Source organism: Alexandromys fortis, unplaced genomic scaffold (assembly GCF_014885135.2).
Source record: "Alexandromys fortis isolate MF-2015 unplaced genomic scaffold, M_Fortis_MF-2015_v1.1 scaffold_104, whole genome shotgun sequence".
In the NCBI taxonomy this organism is placed as follows: Eukaryota; Metazoa; Chordata; class Mammalia; order Rodentia; family Cricetidae; genus Alexandromys; species Alexandromys fortis.
Window position 1 is genome coordinate 5,162,707 of NW_026068000.1, and position 18,170 is coordinate 5,180,876.

An 18,170-nucleotide genomic window follows, 5' to 3' on the forward strand; every position below is an offset into this window, starting at 1 on the left:
TGTCCTCTGATGTACAGAGGATTTAGATTTTGACAGTCTCATTTACCTGTTTACCTTGGTCACTTCTACAGCAATACTATATCTGGGTTAGCATTTCAGGCACACGTCATACAGTTTCCTTCCCTTACATTTCCTTTCATCAATTTCATAGTTCAACTTTTGACACTATGAGCTGATCTACTTGATTTTTGGCATGCTATACAGTACAGTTCAGCTTCACTCTTCTGCTGTGGATGTCCAGTTGTGCTCCCCCGCCCCCAGCATGCTTTTTAAAATCATTGACGATACATGAGGTCTGTCTTACTGCGTTGTCTCATGTACCCGCATATCATCACAGTTTTCCTCACTGTGGCTTTGCAGTGTGTTTTAAACTGAGGAAGTTTTGGGCCTCAAACTTCTTCATTACTTACAGGATTGTTTTGTCTGTTTGTAGATTGTTGAAAATCCATGCAGATTTTATGGAATTCCCAGTCATTATTTTTTCACTGTCGCTATGGGAACGTCTTTTCTGTCCCTCAGTAGTTCTGCACTCAGGGCTTGCCGACTTCTAGCAGCCTCAGATCACCTTTCAGCATCGTGAGTGCTACCCAAAGGGAGGCTGCTTCATGCAGCTCAGGCTCACGTGTAGGGAGGGTAGGTGACTTGGAACTCCTGATCTTTCAGTCTCCACCGTCCAAGCGCTTGGGTTATAGGCATGCACCCCCATGTGAGGCATAAATATAAAATTAAAACAAACAAAAAAATCAAACTTTAATTTCTTGGATTTAATTTGGTTTCTCATAGTTTGGTGGGATTTTGTTGAGTACTGGGATTGAACCTAGGACCTTGTGCATGCTCCCATAGTTTCTTCAAGTTGAAACTTAAAGTAGTGAGATGGAACTTCTGTACTAACAGTTTTAAACTACATTTTGGTATTTGTAGCTGTTTTGGTTTCACCCCACTAGCTTTGGTAGTTCTTTTCATTATCATTGAAGAGATTTTCTAATTTCTGTTGTGATTTCTGCTTAAAGTCAGTAAATAATTCTAAAAATTAGAAGTGTGATGTTTAACCCCCAAATAATCGAGCTTTTTGGGTATCTTGTTCCGGATCAATAATTGCATTAATTTGGAATATACACTGTATGATTTCCATTTTATCAGATATACTGACTTTGTTCAATAGCTCTATTTATGGACTATAGTAGTAGTGCATTTGTACTCACACTGTAAAGATAGACGGCTCTGCTGTTCAAAGCTTTTGTTGCCTTTGCAGAGAATATTGGTTATTTCCTAGCACCTGTGTAATGGGTCACACCCATCTGTAACTTTAATGCCAGGGGATCCGGCACCCTCTTCTGACCTCTGCAGATACTGTACCAATATGGTGCATATATATCAAAACATGTATAAAATTAATACACATTAAATAAAATGAATCTTTAAAAAGAGAAAATATTTATTTCACTACTCTTAAGTAAAATATTATAACTATAAATTGTGTCATGTGATATTCACATTGTTTATTTTCTCTGGTTTATCAATGGCTGAAGTATTAAGATGTCATCTGTGTGTGGGGGGTTTTATATCTGTAACTGTTTCTGATTGCAGACTTGTTGATGATGTTTTCCTAATTGACATTTTGTTTTGAAATTGATTTTGTTTGATGTTAATATGACCAGCCTGGCCTTTTTGTTACCCATTTATTTTGAACCATCTGTCTCTTGTGGGTGGGTTATACTTTAGTTTTTTTTCCATTCCAGCAGTTTTTGACTATTTTGGTTTGTTGAGACAGGATTTCTCTGTGTAGCCCTGGAACTCACTCTGTAGAGCAGGCTGGTCTTGAACTATCAGAGATTCACCTACCTCTGCCTCCCAAGAGCTTGGATTAAAGGTGTGCACCACCGCCTGCCTGCCAACCTTTGAAGTTTACTTAATCATTTTGAGTGTGTTTGCTTATTTGTCTTCTGATTAGGTCCCTTCCAACGATATCCTTAGTATAATGAATTTTAATGTTCTGGAGAGTGGATTCTGTTATGTGTCTTTATTGAATCATTTTCTTGGTTTACTCTGAAGTGTAAACCAGAGTCTCAGTCAGATTGATCTAGTCTGGTGATTTGTTTTGAATCTGTTCTGTGCGTGTGTTCATAGTTGGTTAGTGATGTGAACAGAGGGTTAGCTAGGTCTCCAGACTGTTTCTTCAGAGATCACCCTGCTCTCTTGGGTGATTTTGGCTGTCCGGCTTTGCCTTCTTAGTTCTCAAAGACAGCTGACTGCCTCCACTGTGCCCATGCAGTGCTCATCTCCCTGTGTGGGCTGCAGGAGAAACACCTTGGGTGATGGGCATGAGGTCCATAGATTCTGACTGGGGCTTCCAAGAGTGTCCTTTCTCTTGCCTGTGGATGGTTGTTGCCATTCCAGTTTTGTTCTGGGTGGGGTGAGCAGGGGAGGTCTACAGAACCGTTTCATAGTATTCTCTACTGGCATTCCTGTAGTAGAGCCTTGGGACAGAAGGCCCTCCTTTATATTTAAATACCCTCCATTTCTAATTTTTTAATAAAAATAATTATTTCTAGTTCTTTTTACCTCCTTTACCACCTCTTCATCAACCTTACCTACCAATTACTCCTGTATACTCAGCACAAACATTTTCTAGAAAGAAAGAAAAATCATTCAAGAATGGTACGAAGAAATTGGAGCTTTGTTATGAGGTTGTACAGCTCAAGAACATCCTAATTTATACTTACTGGGAAGTAAACCTAATGCAGCAGACCCAGTGAACCATGGGTACTTTCCTGGAGTGACTAAGGTGATGGCCAGATTGGCACGGATAAGTTGCCGTGCTGAGTCTTCTAGGTGATCTGCTTCTTTGATTTTTATCAGCTTTTGAGAGTGTTCATAGTACTTACATTGTGTTAATATGATGACTTTTGTGATGGATAATTTCAGAGACTTTGGTTTTTAGTGAGTGAATGTTTTTTGACTTCTTTGTATCCAGGTGAAACCCACAGATAGCTGCCTCTTCTCCATCAGATGCTTTGACGACTCAGTTCATGGCTTTAGGGTTCCTAAGAACAGCCTTCAGCAGTCACGAGAGGTAAGCTTCTCATGTGTCAACTCCTTTAGCTTTCTCAGAACTCAAGCATATTTCCTTAGTATTAACATCAAAGATCTTGTTGATTATACTGATAAAAATATATTTAATGGAAATGTGAGGCCAGTGAGATCTCAGTGGGTAGAGACACTGGCCACCAAACTGATGCTGTCCATTTCCTCTCAGGACCCATGTGCTGGCACACATTGACTTGGGACTAAGTATAGCTAAAATTCTTAAAATAATTAAGATTTTCTTGTTTATTTGTGTGTGTGTGTGTTGTATGTATGTTTGTGCATGAGTACAGCTGTGTGAGTAGAGGTCACAGGACATCTTTTGGGAATCGATTCTTACCTTCTACCTTGATGAACAGGTCGTTTCTCTGCTGCTCTGTGTACTCCAGGCTAATTGATCTGCAGGCTTCTGCGTGACTCTTCTGTACCTCTTCGTATTCCACTGGAATGCTGGGGTTTCAGATAGGAGCCGCCACATCCAGCTGGGCTTCAGGAATCACACTCCAGTCACCCGACTTGTGTTGTGAGCACATGTATCCAGGGAGCCATCTCACCAGTCCCCACTTTTTAAATAGAGCTTTTGATGTATTTATTGTTGTATTCTCACTTTGTTTGCATCTGCACGATCATATGTATGCTAGTGCATATGCAAGACAGAGGAAGACTGGGGTGTTGTTCCCCAGGAACTGGCCACCACCTTTTGGAAAGAGGATTTCTTACTGGCCTGGAAATTTAGTTCTTGCCCAGTAGGTCAGAGAAGCCAGGGATCCCTGGGAATCATCTGTCTTATGCTTCTCTGGCCTTTTGCATACATTTTAGATATTGAATTTAGGTCTTTGTACTGGTGAGTTATTGTGCTAGCTCCCCAGCCCTGACGATGATACTTTTTATTGGGAATAATCCTATGAAGTTTTTAAAATTTGGTACAGGAGTTTTAGTTGTTAACAACTAAAACAGGTAGATATTTTCTGCTTTTAATTTTTTGTTTTGGCTCATACTGACTTTTAGGGGAAAAGATTAAATGATTGTTTAAAAGCATAGCCCTTAAACTATAAGAAAACTATAGCATGAAAAAATTGCCCAAGAATATGCAGTTTGTACGTCAGAAAATATGAAATCGAATCCAAATGTTGGGAGGCTAATTGCAGTATAGTCTAAGCCCACTTCTCCCACATTTTCCTCACCTCCCTACGCACCCAACTTTACATACTTCTCTCTCTCTCTGGCTCTCTCTCTCACACTCTCACGTCTAGGCTGTTTCAAATTCTGGCTTTATGACTAGATCGGCAACAAACAAGGATGAGCAAGTATCTCTATAGTAGAGATTTTGGGGTCTATATCTAAGAGTGATATAGCTGGATCTTGAGGTAGGTCTAATCCAGTTTATACACCAGCAGTGAGTAACTGTTCCCCTTTCCCCATATCCTCACCCATGTGGTGTCATTTGTTTTTGATGGTAACCATTCTGACAGGTGTAAGATGGAGTCTCAAAGTAGACTTGAAATGCAAATGACGACTAAGGATGTTGAGCATTTCTCTTAAGTGTTTCTCGGCCGATTGTGTTTCATCCTTTGAGAGCTCTTCTTAGTTCTGTAAAATCAGTTTTGTAAAATGTGTTTGTATGTGTGTGTGTTTCGAGACAGGGTTTCTGTGTAACAGCCCAGCTGTTCTGGGACTTACTCTGTAGTCCAGGCTGGCCTTGAATTTACAGAGATCCATTTGCCTCTGCCCCCTGAGTGATAGGGTTAAGGTAGGATTAAGGGTGTGAGCCACTACTGCCTGGCAGTTAATTGTTTTTGTGATTTTGAGGTCTCTCTCTCTCTCTCTCTCTCTCTCTCTCTCTCTCTCTCTCTCTCTCTCTCTCTCTCTCTCTCTCTCTCTCACTCCCTCCCTCCCTCCCTCCCTCCCTCCCTCCCTCCCTCCCTCCTTCCTTCCTTCCTTCCTTCCTTCCTTTTTTTTTGTTCTTTGAATAGTTTAGATACCAAACCCCTATCAGATGTGTAACTGGTAAAGATTTTTTCCTTTCTGTAGGTTGTTGCTTTGCCTTTCAGGAGCTTTTCAGCTTCACGAGGCCCCATGTACTAATTGCTACTCTTAGTGCCTGTGCTATTGGTGTCCTCATCAGAAAGGCCTTTCCTGTGTCAATGAGTTCAAGCCTATGCCTACTTTTTCTTTTACCATATTCAGATAACATATCATATCTGGTCTTTTTCTTGATCCATTTAGAGTTGAGTTTTGTGCAGGATGGTAAATATGGATCTATTTGTATTTTTCTACATGCAGCTATCCAGTTTGATCAGCACCATTTTTTGAGGATGCTGTCTTGTCTCCAGTGTGTATTTTTTGACTTTGTCAACATTCAGGTTTACTTAGGTGTGTGTACTTATATCTAGGTCTTCAATTCAGTTCTATTATTCAGCGTGTCTGTTTTCACACCAATGCCATGCTGTTTTTACTAGTATAGCTCTGGAGTGAAACCTGCAGCAGTTCTTTCATTAGTTGCTATTGTCTTAGCTATCTTTCTTGTGTGGGGGACAAATCATTATGAGACAAGCAACCTCCGAAAATGCCATTGAGTTCATTTTGTGTTGGCTGTCCACTGCTAGGCCTGGGGCCTGTCCTTAAGGGTGGGTTGTATACCCAATGAGAAGACTAATTTTTCCTTTGTGAGTTGTTATCAATTGGAGATAGCAATTTTACAGTGTTTTTGCTTCATCTTCTGTAGTTTCCCTGAGTTCTGAGGGGAGGGAGTTGTTGGAGAAATCTCATTTACGACTGAGCATTCCAAGGTCTCTGACTCTCTGCACTTTGATCTCTTGTGAGTCTTTTTGTTCCCATTTACTGCAGGAAGAAACTTCTCTGACAATGGCTGAGCAAGGCACTGCTCTATAAGTATAGCAGAATGTCGTTAGTCATTTTATTGCTACGTTCCTTTAGCAGAATTTCTCCTATTTAATTTCAAGTTGTGGGCATCCAAGTAGTGTTGGGTATGGGTTTCATCTCATAGGGTGTCCTTAAATCAGTCAGATTGTTGGTTGGTTATGTCCGCTATGGCACCAGTGTATCTTGCAGGCAGGCCACCCTTGTAGATGGAAGGACTTTTAGGTGGGTTTATGTTTGCCTTTCTCCTCTGGCAATGTGCAGAGTGCCTTCCAGTACCATGAACATTAGTCAGTAGGGGTGAAGGCTCTAGGTATGTACCAGTTCAGTTTCTCCATGAGTTGTCTAGATGTTGTCTTCAGCAGTAAGGCTTTACTATCAGTTTGTGAAGAGCATCCCATAGTTTTGCAATAGCCTGGATGGTCTGGGTTGTCCATCTGGCCCGTTAGGCAAGAAACATGATTAGATGTAAGCCATTCCCCAAATTGGAGGTTTCAGTTGTTGATGAGAGATTCTAGTTGAGGCTTTGTCTCTCCTGTTTTTTTTTTCTTTATTTATTTATTATGTATACAATATTCTGTCTGTGTGTATCCCAGCAGACCAGAAGAGGGCACCAGACCCCATTACAGATGGTTGTGAGCCACCATGTGGTTGCTGGGAATTGAACTCAGGACCTTTGGAAGAGCAGGCAATGCTCTTAACCTCTGAGCCATCTCTCCAGCCCTGTCTCTCCTGTTATTTGGTGATTCCATTTAGATTTTTTTCATATACGTGCATATTTTAAGAAGTCCCTCAATGACCCTTATATTTAGCTATTCCTTCCTGTATTCCCTCCTTCACTTCCCTCTTCCCTCCCCCTCCCTATTTGATCATCTTGTTCTACACCTACCTCCATCCATTAACTGTCTATTCAATTCATCCTTCCTAGGAAGATCCACCCCACCAAGTCCATTACCCTATACTTAACCTCTGTGGTTCTATGGATTGTAGCCTGTTCGTTGAATGAGACTTAATAGTTAGCATCCCCACATAAGTGAATACACACCATAGTTGTTGTTTGTACCTCACTCAGGATAGTTGTTTTAGTTCCAACTGTTTACCTGCGAATTTCACAATTTCATTTTTTTTAGCAGCTGAAAAATATTCCATTGTTTAAATGTACCACATTTTCTTTATCCATTCTTCTGTTGACAGATATCTAAGTTGTTTCCAGTTTCTGGCTGTTATTAATTATAGCAGCAATAAACATGGATAAGCAAGTATCTAGAATGATATTGCTGAACCTTGCGGTAGATCTAGTCCTAGCTTCCTGAGAAACTACAGCACTGGTTTCCATAGTGCTGTACACGTTTGTACTCTAGCAACAATGGACGGGTGTTCCTCTTATTGTAGAGTACACAGTTTAAAGTATGTTTTTATGATTCTCTGAATTTCCTTTGTGTCTGTAGTAATGTCCCCCTGTACTGACTGGCTCTGTGTGTCAATTTGACAGATTGGTACTAGTGTAGTGGGGTGTTGCTGTGGCAGTCTTGATGATGCTCCAAGGAGGACTGTGGAGGGACTTTGGAACTTTGGGCTAGAAGAATCATTGAGTGTTAAGACTCTGTGGGATGTTCTGCGGGAACTTGGAAGAAGAGAATGTTGAGAGCAGTGCAGAGGATGGAGACCTGGCTTGTGAAGTTTCAGAGGCAAGTTTAAAGACTGTCAGGGTCATTTGTTATTTTGAATTAAGATTCTTTGGTTCTGATAGCTGAAAGTGAAGAATCAGCTGTGGTTAACAAGCTTCAATATTAGTTGTCTAAAGCTGAGAAATTAGTGGTGAAGAGACTGTCGTCACTGAGGTGAAATCTGGGAAGTGTTTCCTGAGAGCATGGACAAGCTGTGTTTGCTGTGGAGGGTGGAGCTGGAGACATGACCCAGACCCTTGGAAGAGTTCAGATCATGAGTGGACCCCAGCCATTGGGTGGTTGGAATTTGGTTTTGCTTTGATTTTATTGTGGCTGTGCCCTGATTTTTCCCTCTTGAAGTAAGAAAGTATTTAACTGGAGCCCACTGTTGAGAGATTTGAATTTTAAGACTTTGGATTTTAAGATGCTAGCTATTTTAAAGGGACTGAAAATTTTAATGTGTTTGAATTTGTAAAGACTGTGGAACTTTTAAAATTATTTATGTTTTTATTGTGGTTTAATAGTGATGTGTTTGTATGTCAGGTTGACATGGGGTCAGTTGTACTGACTGGTTTTGTGTGTCAACTTGACACAAGCTAGAGTCATCAGAGAGGAAGGAGCCTCAGTTGAGGAAATGCTTCCATGAGATCCAGCTGTAAGGCATTTTCTCAATTAGTGATCAATGGGGGAAGGCCCAACCCATGCATGATAAGTGGCGGCCATCCTGGGGCTGGTGGTCCTGGATTCTGTAAGAAAGCAGGCTAAGCAGGCCAGGGGAAGCAAGCCAGTAAGCAGCTCTCCTCCACTGCCTCTATACTAGCTCCTGCCTCCAGGTTCCTGCCCTGCATGAGTTCCTGTCCTGACTTCCTCTGATGATGAAGTGTAAGCCAAATAAATGAACCCTTTGTTCCCATTTTGCTTTTCGGTTATGGTGTTTTATTACAGCAATAGAAACCCTACTTAAGACATACCCTTTTTATTAATTTGGATCTTCTATCTGTGTCTTTTGGTTCATTTGACCAAGAGTTTGGCAGTCTTATTAATTTTCTCTAAGTACCAACTTTTACTTTCATTGATTCTTTATATTTTTGTTGTTGTTTCTATATCAATGATTTTAGCCATAAGTTTGATTATTTCTTGCAATCTACTCTTTTTGGGTGTTATTTCTTCTTGTTCTAGAGCTTTTAGTTGTGTTGATATGCTACTGGTATGAGATCTCTTTCATTATTTGATGTTGTCTCCTAGTGCTATGAACTTGCCCTTTGGAGCCCATCTTCACTGTGTTCCGTAGGTTTGGGTGTGTTGTGCTTTTGTTTGTATCAATTCTGAAAGCTTCTTACTTTTCTTCTTTTTTCTGTGTCAACCCATTTTTAATTCAGTAGTGAGTTCTTTAGTTTCCATGAGTTTGTAAGCTTTCTGTTGTTTCTATTTTTTGTTAATACCCTGCTTTAATTCATGATGACCAGATAGAATACAGAGTGTTATATCAATTTTCTTGCATCTGTTGAGACTTTTTTTTTAATTTTCTTTTTTAATGTAATTTTAGCCTTAGTAGTGTTTCTTTTATGAACCTGAGTGTCCTGTGTTCAGTGCATAATTGTTTAAGATTCTAATATACTCTTGGTTAATTTTTCATTTAATGTGTGTGCGTTGTGCTTCCCTATTTTCTTGATTAGCTTTGTTTTGAAGTCTATTTTGTGAGATTAGAATGGCTATATCAGCTTGCTTCTTGGGTTCATTTGTTTGGAATGCCTTTTCCACCTTTTTTCCCTGAGGTGGATATCTATCCTTGATGGTAAGGGGCTTTTCTTTGATACGGCAGAAAGATGGATCCCGTTTTCTAATCTAATCTGTTAGTCTGTATCTTTCTGATTGGGGAATTGAGATTATTAGTATTGAGTGTTGGTATCAGCTGTGTTATTGATTCCTATTATTTGTTGTGATGTGACTCCCCCACCATTTGATTTGCTAGTCCTGGATTATTTATTCACTGTATGTTCAGTTTTCCTTCTAATGTGTTCTATAGAGCTGAATTGGTAGATAGAAGTTTCTTAAATTTGGTTTTATTGTGGAATATTTTTATTTCTCTTTGATTACGATTGTTAGTCTTGATGGGTATATTAGTCTAAGCTGGCATCTGTGGTGTCTCAGACTTTGAAGAACATACTTCCAGGCACTTCTGGCTTTTAGAGGTCCCATTGAGATATCAGATATTATTCTAATGGAGTTGCCTTTACATGTGACTTGGTCTGTTTCCTTTGTATCCTTTAATATCTTTTCTGTGTTCTTACATTATGTAGTGTTTTGATTATATTGTAAGGAATTCTTTTTTGGTCTTATTTATTTGGTGTTTTGTATGCTTCTTGTAACTTCAGGTGTTCCTTTTTTTTTTTTTAACTTTTGTTGAGTCTTTGTGGATTTTACATCATGCATCCCACTTATCTCCCATCTCCTTGTATCCACCCTCTGCCCTTGCTATTTCCCGCCCAAAACAAAATTAAAAGAAAACCAAAAATCAAAACAAAACAAAACAACAAGCAAACAAATGAATCTTGTGGAAGCTATGGTGTGGCCCGGTGTCCATTGCTATGAGTCGTTGGTCTGACCCCAGGCCTCTGGCTTCTGCAGCACTATTGATAATGGGCTCTCACTGGGTCTCCTCTTGGATATCCTGTTGTCCTGTGTTGTGGAGACCCTGCTCTTTTGGATCTGTAGTTTCTTCCCCTTCACATGCTCCAGCAGTTCATAGAGAAGTGGATTTGGGGTTGCTGGGCTGGTCAGCCCTTCAGCTTTCCTTCATTGTCACTACCAGCGTGAGCCCTTCAGCACTGCCTTGGCCAGCTCACCTAATGCAGCCTACAGCAAGGAGCAGGGCCTGTTCTCTGCTCTCAGGTCCTCAGATCTGGCTGTCCACACTCATCACCAGGCCAGTTCTACTGTTTTGCCCAGGTGAAGTGCAGGGTCCTTCCTCCTAATTGCTGTAGGTGGGGGAATACAGGGGGCAGAGAGCTCTTGCTCTCACACCCTCAGTGATGGTTCTCCTGGGATCCTGACAACAGGGTCAGCTCTCGTGTGCTGCCCAGACAGAGTGCAGAAGCCACTCTTCTGTGTGCCACAACTATTGAGGGGGCATGGCTAGTTCTCCCACTCCTGTGACCCCAGGGGCCAGCTCTCTTGCCTGCAGGTAGCAAGGGGTGGAGGGGGAAGGGCATCTTTCCCTCACCTGTGTCACCACATGTCAGATGGGTGGTGGTGGTGGTCGGGGTCAACTCACCCATCTCAAGCCCTCAGGGCCAATTAGGAATATTTTCTTCTGTGATTTTGTTGAAAGTATTTTCTGTGACTTTGACCTGTTCTTCCTTTGTTTTTATTACTCATGGAGTCTATCTTTTTTGTGGTGTTCCAGATTTCCTGGTTGTTTTGTGACTGGAGTTTTTAGATTTATTGTTCTCTTTGACGGAGGTGATTTCTTCTGCCTTGTCTTCAACACCTGGGACCTCTCTTCCTCTCCCATCTCTTGTGCTCTCTTGGTGAGGTTTAACTCTGAAGTTCTTATTTGACTTCCAAATTTTTTATTTCCAGTTTTATTTCAGTTTGGGTTTTCTTTAGTGATTCCATTTCTTTAGAAAATTCTACACTCTTGTCTTGAATTGCTTTCATATTTCATTCAACTGTTTGTTTTCATAGTCTTCATTAAGAGATTTATTCACACCCCCTTTAAGTGTAAGCATACGTAATTGCGTTTGAAGTCCGTGTCTTGTGCTTTAGTTGCCTTGTGTTATTAAAGGCCTTCTGCAATAGGTTCACTGGCTTCTAGTACAGACACATTGTCTCAGCCGTGGATGCTTGCGTTTTTATGCTGGGATCTAGGCATCTGGAGTCAGGATGTTTGAGTTGTTTTCTGTGTCCTTATCTGTTCTTTTTGTCTCTTTGGTTGCTGTTGTCATATCTGGATCCTGGGCAAGTGTTGTGGCTATGGTGACCCTGGCAGAGAGTGTTGTGTAGGTCAGCAGGTGACAACAAAGGAGTGGGAACGACTAGAAGGGAAGTCTGAGAGTGGCTGTGGGAAAGGCCTACAACAGAGCTTCTCACCCTTCCTAACGCTGCGACCCTTTAACACAGTCCCTCATGTTGTGCTGACCTCCAACCATAAAATTATTTCGTTGCTACTTCATAACTGTAGTTTGCTACTGTTATGAATAGTGATGTCTGACATGTAGGATATCTGATATGTGACCCTTGTGTAAGGGTAGTTCAGTTTTCCAAGAGATCAAGACCCCAAGTTGAGAACCGCTGAACTAGAGGGACAGGGTCTATACCAAGAGATGGAGTCCTATAGCAATCAAGTTGCATTGGGGGTGGGGTAGGGTGGGGTGTGGTTTCTACAAGCAAGCTGCTACAGGACTAAGAGTAAGTTTGGAGACATTGCAGTGGGGAACAGGAAGGAGAGCAAAAATCACGTATCTGAGTCCCAGCCCCGAGTGGACACTGGACATTCTTGGTCAAGAGTGTTTCTAGGATGGGCATCTAATACGAAGCAATGGAAGTGGGCTACAAGAGAAGACCGACTGGGATGAGAAAGAGCTACAGTGGGACTTGGCTAAGCCTGCTTTGAGCTACACTGTCATGCAGTCAAATCGGGCTCCACTTTGCCAGGATTCGTGGCTTGGTGACTTAATGGGAAATCCATATTTTCTAAAGCAGAATTCATAACCTTAGCGTTTACTTATTTGCTTGCTTAGAAAACTTGATAAAATGTTTAAAGAGTCTTTTCCAAAAGGTTTGCCTCGGTTCAACAAGGAACCCTAAATAATCGAAGTCATTTGCCTCTTAGTATTTCACAGAATTGTAAGAATTGACCACACATAATGCCAAAAGTGAACAAGGAAGAATTTTTAGTCCACTTTGATTTTACAAACTAATTTTAATTGCATTTGGCTTTTTAAAGATGATCTCATTTTCTTGTGTGCCATTTCATGTTAAGTTCGTAATACTGTGTTCAGGATTATTGCTGTGTATTAAACTGTGCAACAGTGTTGGAAACCAGCCATTTTCTGTGAAAAAAAAAAAGCCCTTCATTGCTTGATTTCTGTAATATATTTGAATACTAATTAATACATATATGTATAGAGGATTTTTTGTTTTGTTTTGTTTTTTAAGACATGGTTTCTCTGTAACTTTAGAGCCTATTCTGAAACTAGCTCTTATAGACCAGACTGGCCTCGAACTCAGACATCCGCCTCTGCCTCCTAAATGCTGGGATTAAAGGCATGCACCACCACTGCCTGGCAGTATAGAGGATTTTTTTTTAAGCACTAGGAATATCTTTTTATGAAGATAAAGAAATACTCAGAAAGAAATACTCAGAATGTCACTTTGGGTGCTTTTTTGACCTAGTAATTCCTTCTATGTAAATTTCATGCTTAATAGCTATTTTTTGGGAGCAAAGATGTTTATGTAATTCTTGGATTGTTACAGACATGGCTAGAAGCCATTGAGGAGCACTCTGCCTACAGCACTCACTACTGCTCTCAGGACCAGGTGACTGACGAGGAAGAGGAGGACACTGTTTCTCCCATGGACCTGAAGGAGGCCGTAGAGGTGAACAGACACTCTTCAACCTCTATACCTAACTCAGTCATGGTTTCTGGAAATTATGATTTCTGACAATAGAAATAATATTGTCCTTTGTTTGGTTGCATTCTACTGATATACCTCTGCTATGATAGTACTATAAAATGTCTCGGTGAAAATGTTGTGATGTTACTGTTGTTATGTTAACTACATTTGTGTTTGGAAACTGCCTCCAGTAGATGAGAAATGTAGAGTCTGACCTGCTTTATGACTTCACTGCATATTTCAGAGTCTCAATAATGCACCCATGGTGACACATTTAAAACTGCTTGCAGTATGTATTGGCCACGGCGTAGGGATAGGGTAAAGCATCAGGGATGAGTGGAAACATCTTTATCTGAAGACAACACCACCTTGTCCATTCCTGACAGTAGGTATCTTGCGGGGAGCAGGGGTTAGTCACTTTGCTGGCTGTCTCCTTTAATTGCATCGTGTTTATCATAAATGTTGGTAGATCTGGGAGAAGTAGACCCTCAAGGAGAAGCCTGTTTAAGTTTAAATAGTTATCTCAAGTACATGAATTTTCCTCCTAAATTTAACCATATGAAAATTAAGTGGATTATTTAAAGAATTTGCATGTTTCTAAGTAAACAAATCTAATGACATTAAGTTTACTAATATCTACAGAGTTTTAGTGCCATAAGAACCTCTAATCTCAGATAAGCAAAGAATGTTAGGCTCCATCATTCCTAATTTTAATTTATGATAGAATATCAGAGAATTTGAACTCATCTGTGCTTTGTGGAAGATATCTGATAGACTGTGTTAGCGATTGCTTTATCTGTACTGTTTTAAAGTGTAATATGTAATGTAATAGCATCAAACATGATTCTTAGACCAGTCCATTTTACAAAAATAACATCCACCAGAATATTTAGACTTACATCAAAACTTAGAAAGTAAGGGGCTGGAGAGGGAGGTCAGAGGTTGAGAACACTTGCTGTTCTTATAGAGGACCAGTCTTGTTCCTAGGATTAGTGTCTTGTAATGCCAGCTCTAGGGAACCCGGTGCCCTCTTCTGGTCTCTCTTAGTATCTACACTCAGTATAGGGCCTCTACCAGAGCCATCCTGATCCTAGTTGCTGGGGCTACCACTGGGAGTTAGGATGGTGACCAGGCCGAGCTGCTGCCTGAGGCCATGTCTGGGTTCATGACCCAGCTGCAGCCAGAGTCTGTTGAAGTCTGTAGCCTGGGTTGCCACTAGGGTCAATACAGATGCCTGGGATCTGGACCAGAGACTGTAGCTCTTGTTGCTATCTGAGGGCCATGTCACAGCAGGGGCCATGCAGATATAAGTGGACTGCCCTGCCACCCAGGGTCATGGCATCATCTGAGCCCAGGCTGCTGCTGAGGCCATGTCAGGGTCCATGGCCTATAAGCAGCCAGGGTCTGGATTGACATGTGGGGCACCTGTTGCCACCAAGAGCCATGAGAATGCTCAGGGTCAGATCAGCCATCTGAGCGCAGGTTAGTCTCCAAGGGCCAGGAAGCATCCAGTTCTGAGTGGCCTGCCCTGCTACATGAGGTCATGATGATGTCCGGATCAGATGCCCCTACTGCAGCCGAGGTCTGTGCTGCTGTCCAGTGCATCTCTTACACTGAAGGCTGTGCAGACACCAGAGATCAAGGGCCATGTTGGTGTCTCAGGTCCATACTGCCACTGGGGCCGTCAGTGGTGATATGCAGACCCAGCCATTGTTGAGAACTGTGTCAGAGTCCATGGTTCTACCATGGCTGGGGTCTGTGCTGAAGTCTGGGTCCTGCATTGCCACCAAAGGTTACATACAGGTCCAAGGTTAGGGCCACAACCATTCCCACCTGAGTGACCAGTCCCTCCACCCAGAGCCAGGATGTCTACTAGGCCCAAGCTGCTACTAAGGCCTATTTCTGGGTCCATGGCCCAGCTACAGCTGTGTGGATTTCTGTGGCCCGTGTCACCTCAGGAGGCCCTAGGAACCATGTGAGATGAAATCAAAGGGCCATGCTGAGCCAACCACACCCTTTGCTAACCCTGAGAAAGCTGGTCTTGCCTCTCACTGGACACTACAGCAAGAGTACTGTCCCCTGCATGTTGGAGACATGGCCCCCACCCCTCACGACAGGCCAGGGTGAACAACCCTGAGGGCATGCATGTAGGGGAACTGACTCCAACTACTTGCCCAAGTAGGTGGCTCCAGGGGCCTGGACTGACCAGCTTGGCTACCACCAAGGCCCACAGCCTGGTCTTTGGTTGACCCATCCTAGCATCTACCTCATCTAGGACCTGCTAGAGCTGGTGAAGAGACTGGTCCTGTGGAATGATACCTTCAAGTTCTCCAAGACTAGTGGCAGCCACAGGATATCCCAGAAGAGCTCTGGTTAGGCTCCAGTGATGATGGTGTACCAGAAATCAGAGACCTTGAACCAGACCAGGACTCATTGTAATGAACATTTGACAATAAAACTAATGAGACAAAAAGATACCTTATATGGCACACTGAAACCTCCATTGCCACCAGGGTGAATGAAGAGGTGTTGGAGAAACAGGAAAGATTTTTTCGTTTGTTTTGTTCTTTTTTTTTTTTGTTTGCTTCATTGCTTATTTTGATCTATTTCCTTTTGTGGGTGGGGTGTGGCAGGGATGAGGAGAGAGTGGGGGTGGAAGGGGTGGGAGGGATTGGGAGGGGTAAGCCAGGAGTTGAACGGAATTGGGTGCATGATATGCAACTTCCAAAAAGAAAATAAAGAAGTTTGTTTTGTTTTTGTTTTTTAAAAAGCTTTGATGTAAATATGCTAAGTGAAGAGGCATGTGACTCCAGATTTTACAGATGGCACTGTGTGTATGTGTGTGTGGGGGGGGGGGTGAGGTCCTAGTTATAACCCAGGAGCTGTGCTGAGCATCAGATCTCGAGTCTGCAGTTGGAGCCCGTGCTTCCTTAGACGGCTTGCACCGTGGGAAGGAAATGAGTAAGCAGTGGCATTGACTTGGCTGTGAGCAGGAATAATAACGTGCATAGTGCAGGAATGGCCTTCTATTAATAAGTCAAGAGTAATGCATTTAGTTGCAGTGAGTGTTTCTAGAGCGACTTCCCATCTTTCAACCTGAATTCACAGGCACTGTCTGAAAAATGAGCAGCAAACTAGCTCTCTCTTTATAGGGCTTGAAATTACAGAGTGTAAGCATTCCTTTCTTGATAAATAAGTGAACGTGTGTTATATTTAGATGTCATTAGGAGTCTCAAAACACATTGAAAGGAGAACACTGCCTGTCACTAATGTGGTCCCATGAATAATTCTGCTGCGGTTGGGTTGAGCTTTATAAGCGCTAAAACATTTATAAAGTGGAATAGGAGAAAAGAGTACTTACCTGTGTCACCTGTGCACAGCTACACTAGTTTAATTTTAAATAGGCAAATGTTTTGTGTTTGGCCAGTTGAGGTTACGAATACAGAGTAAGGAAGCTGAGCCCATCACTCTGCCCACAGTGGTGATTCTTATATTTACAGAGTCCTGGTTCGCAGAATAAATATTTTCAGTTACCACAGCCAAGCAATTGCAGCATGGTTTTCTTGCTTATTCCTCCTGCTGTATAACGCCAGCCTAAAATCGACAGTGATTTGCACTGTGCTCTTTGTCTGCTCGCGGCTGGGATATGAGTTAGAGGTGGATCTTCACATTCACGTTTCGCTTGTAGGGATCTTACTGTGGAGAAGTTAAAATTTCAGGGAAGACTGTGCTCCATAATTTACTTTACCTTATTTTCCTGAGCTTTAGCTTAGTTAAGGAAATGTGCTGCTTGGTCTGATGGTGCGGGGGGAGGCAGCGTGTATGTGAAATGCTGAATGAAAAATTAGCCCGTGGTTTCCAAATATTAGGGCCATCTGGGTTTTTTGAAAAACAAAAACAAAAAAATACAGTTTTAAAATGTATCCTTGAGAAATGTATTTTATAATTTTTTATTCATATTTAGCAAATCAAAGAAATTAACTTCACATATGCATGGTGTAATGAGAGAGTATTGTGATTTCATGCAGTTGTATGGTGTCTATTATGTATCTGAATTGCAAGTTTTGATAGAAACATTAATTCATAAATAATTTGGAAAGTTCTTTATTGGTTTGTTTTAATTTTGCCTTTTTTTTTTCTTTCAGAGAGCACAAACATGTCAACAGAGACTAGATAAGGAAATTTACAACTTTCTCAAGATGATTAAGGAGTGTGATATGGCCAAAGGTAAGAAGAGAGAGAAAAGATGAATTACTCTAGACCCCCACTCTTGACCCTGTCAGTTTTTGTGACTGCACATTTTAGACTTTGTGTGTGTGTGCACGTGCATGTGTGTGCACCACGCCTGCTTGTTTGTGCCATAGCATGTGTGTGAAGGGGCAGAGGACAACTTATAGGAGTCAGTTCTTTCCTTACCTTCAACTGAGCCAAGGATGGCATGGCACTCGGGTTGTCAGGATTGGCCACAGGTACCTCTACCAACTAAGCTCTCTAAACACTGAGCCCTCTGATCACTGTGCCATCTCACCAGCTCCCATTTCTCATTTTGATAACACTGCTTTGAAAAATATTAGATGATGCTGTCTTTTGTGCCTGGTGTACTCCCCCACACCCATTCTTCCAGCCTTGTAGAGCAAATTCCATTACCGACACCTGCTTTGACTTGGACCTCTGATGGAGTCAGCAAACAGGAGGGCCTCTCAAGGGATGGGTGGAGAGGATGGGAGAAGTAGACCAGAGGTTTATCTCTGCTCCCTCTGTAACAGGATAAAATGGGTTTGCATCTTGGTGACTGCACAGACCCATATAGCACACCCAGAGTAGAGGTTTATGCTTGAGTAAGGAGAGCACTAGCATTGTTTGCACAGAGAGCATTTATTGGGAGACCCTCACATGCTCGTATAGGAATGCATGGGTAGG

At 41.9% G+C, this 18,170-nt stretch overlaps 1 protein-coding gene across 5 annotated transcripts in view; it reads left to right on the forward strand.

Annotated features, from left to right (window-relative positions):
• The window catches only part of Osbpl1a (oxysterol binding protein like 1A), a 187,679-nt gene that overhangs the window by 52,022 nt on the left and 117,487 nt on the right, over positions 1 to 18,170 (forward strand). For all 5 annotated transcript variants that reach the window (XM_050160702.1, XM_050160701.1, XM_050160699.1 and 2 more), the window contains 3 exons: positions 2,975 to 3,073; positions 13,110 to 13,232; positions 17,396 to 17,477. In XM_050160702.1, coding sequence (XP_050016659.1) covers positions 2,975 to 3,073; positions 13,110 to 13,232; positions 17,396 to 17,477 — 304 coding nt within the window. The remainder of the gene's footprint in view (positions 1 to 2,974; positions 3,074 to 13,109; positions 13,233 to 17,395; positions 17,478 to 18,170) is intronic.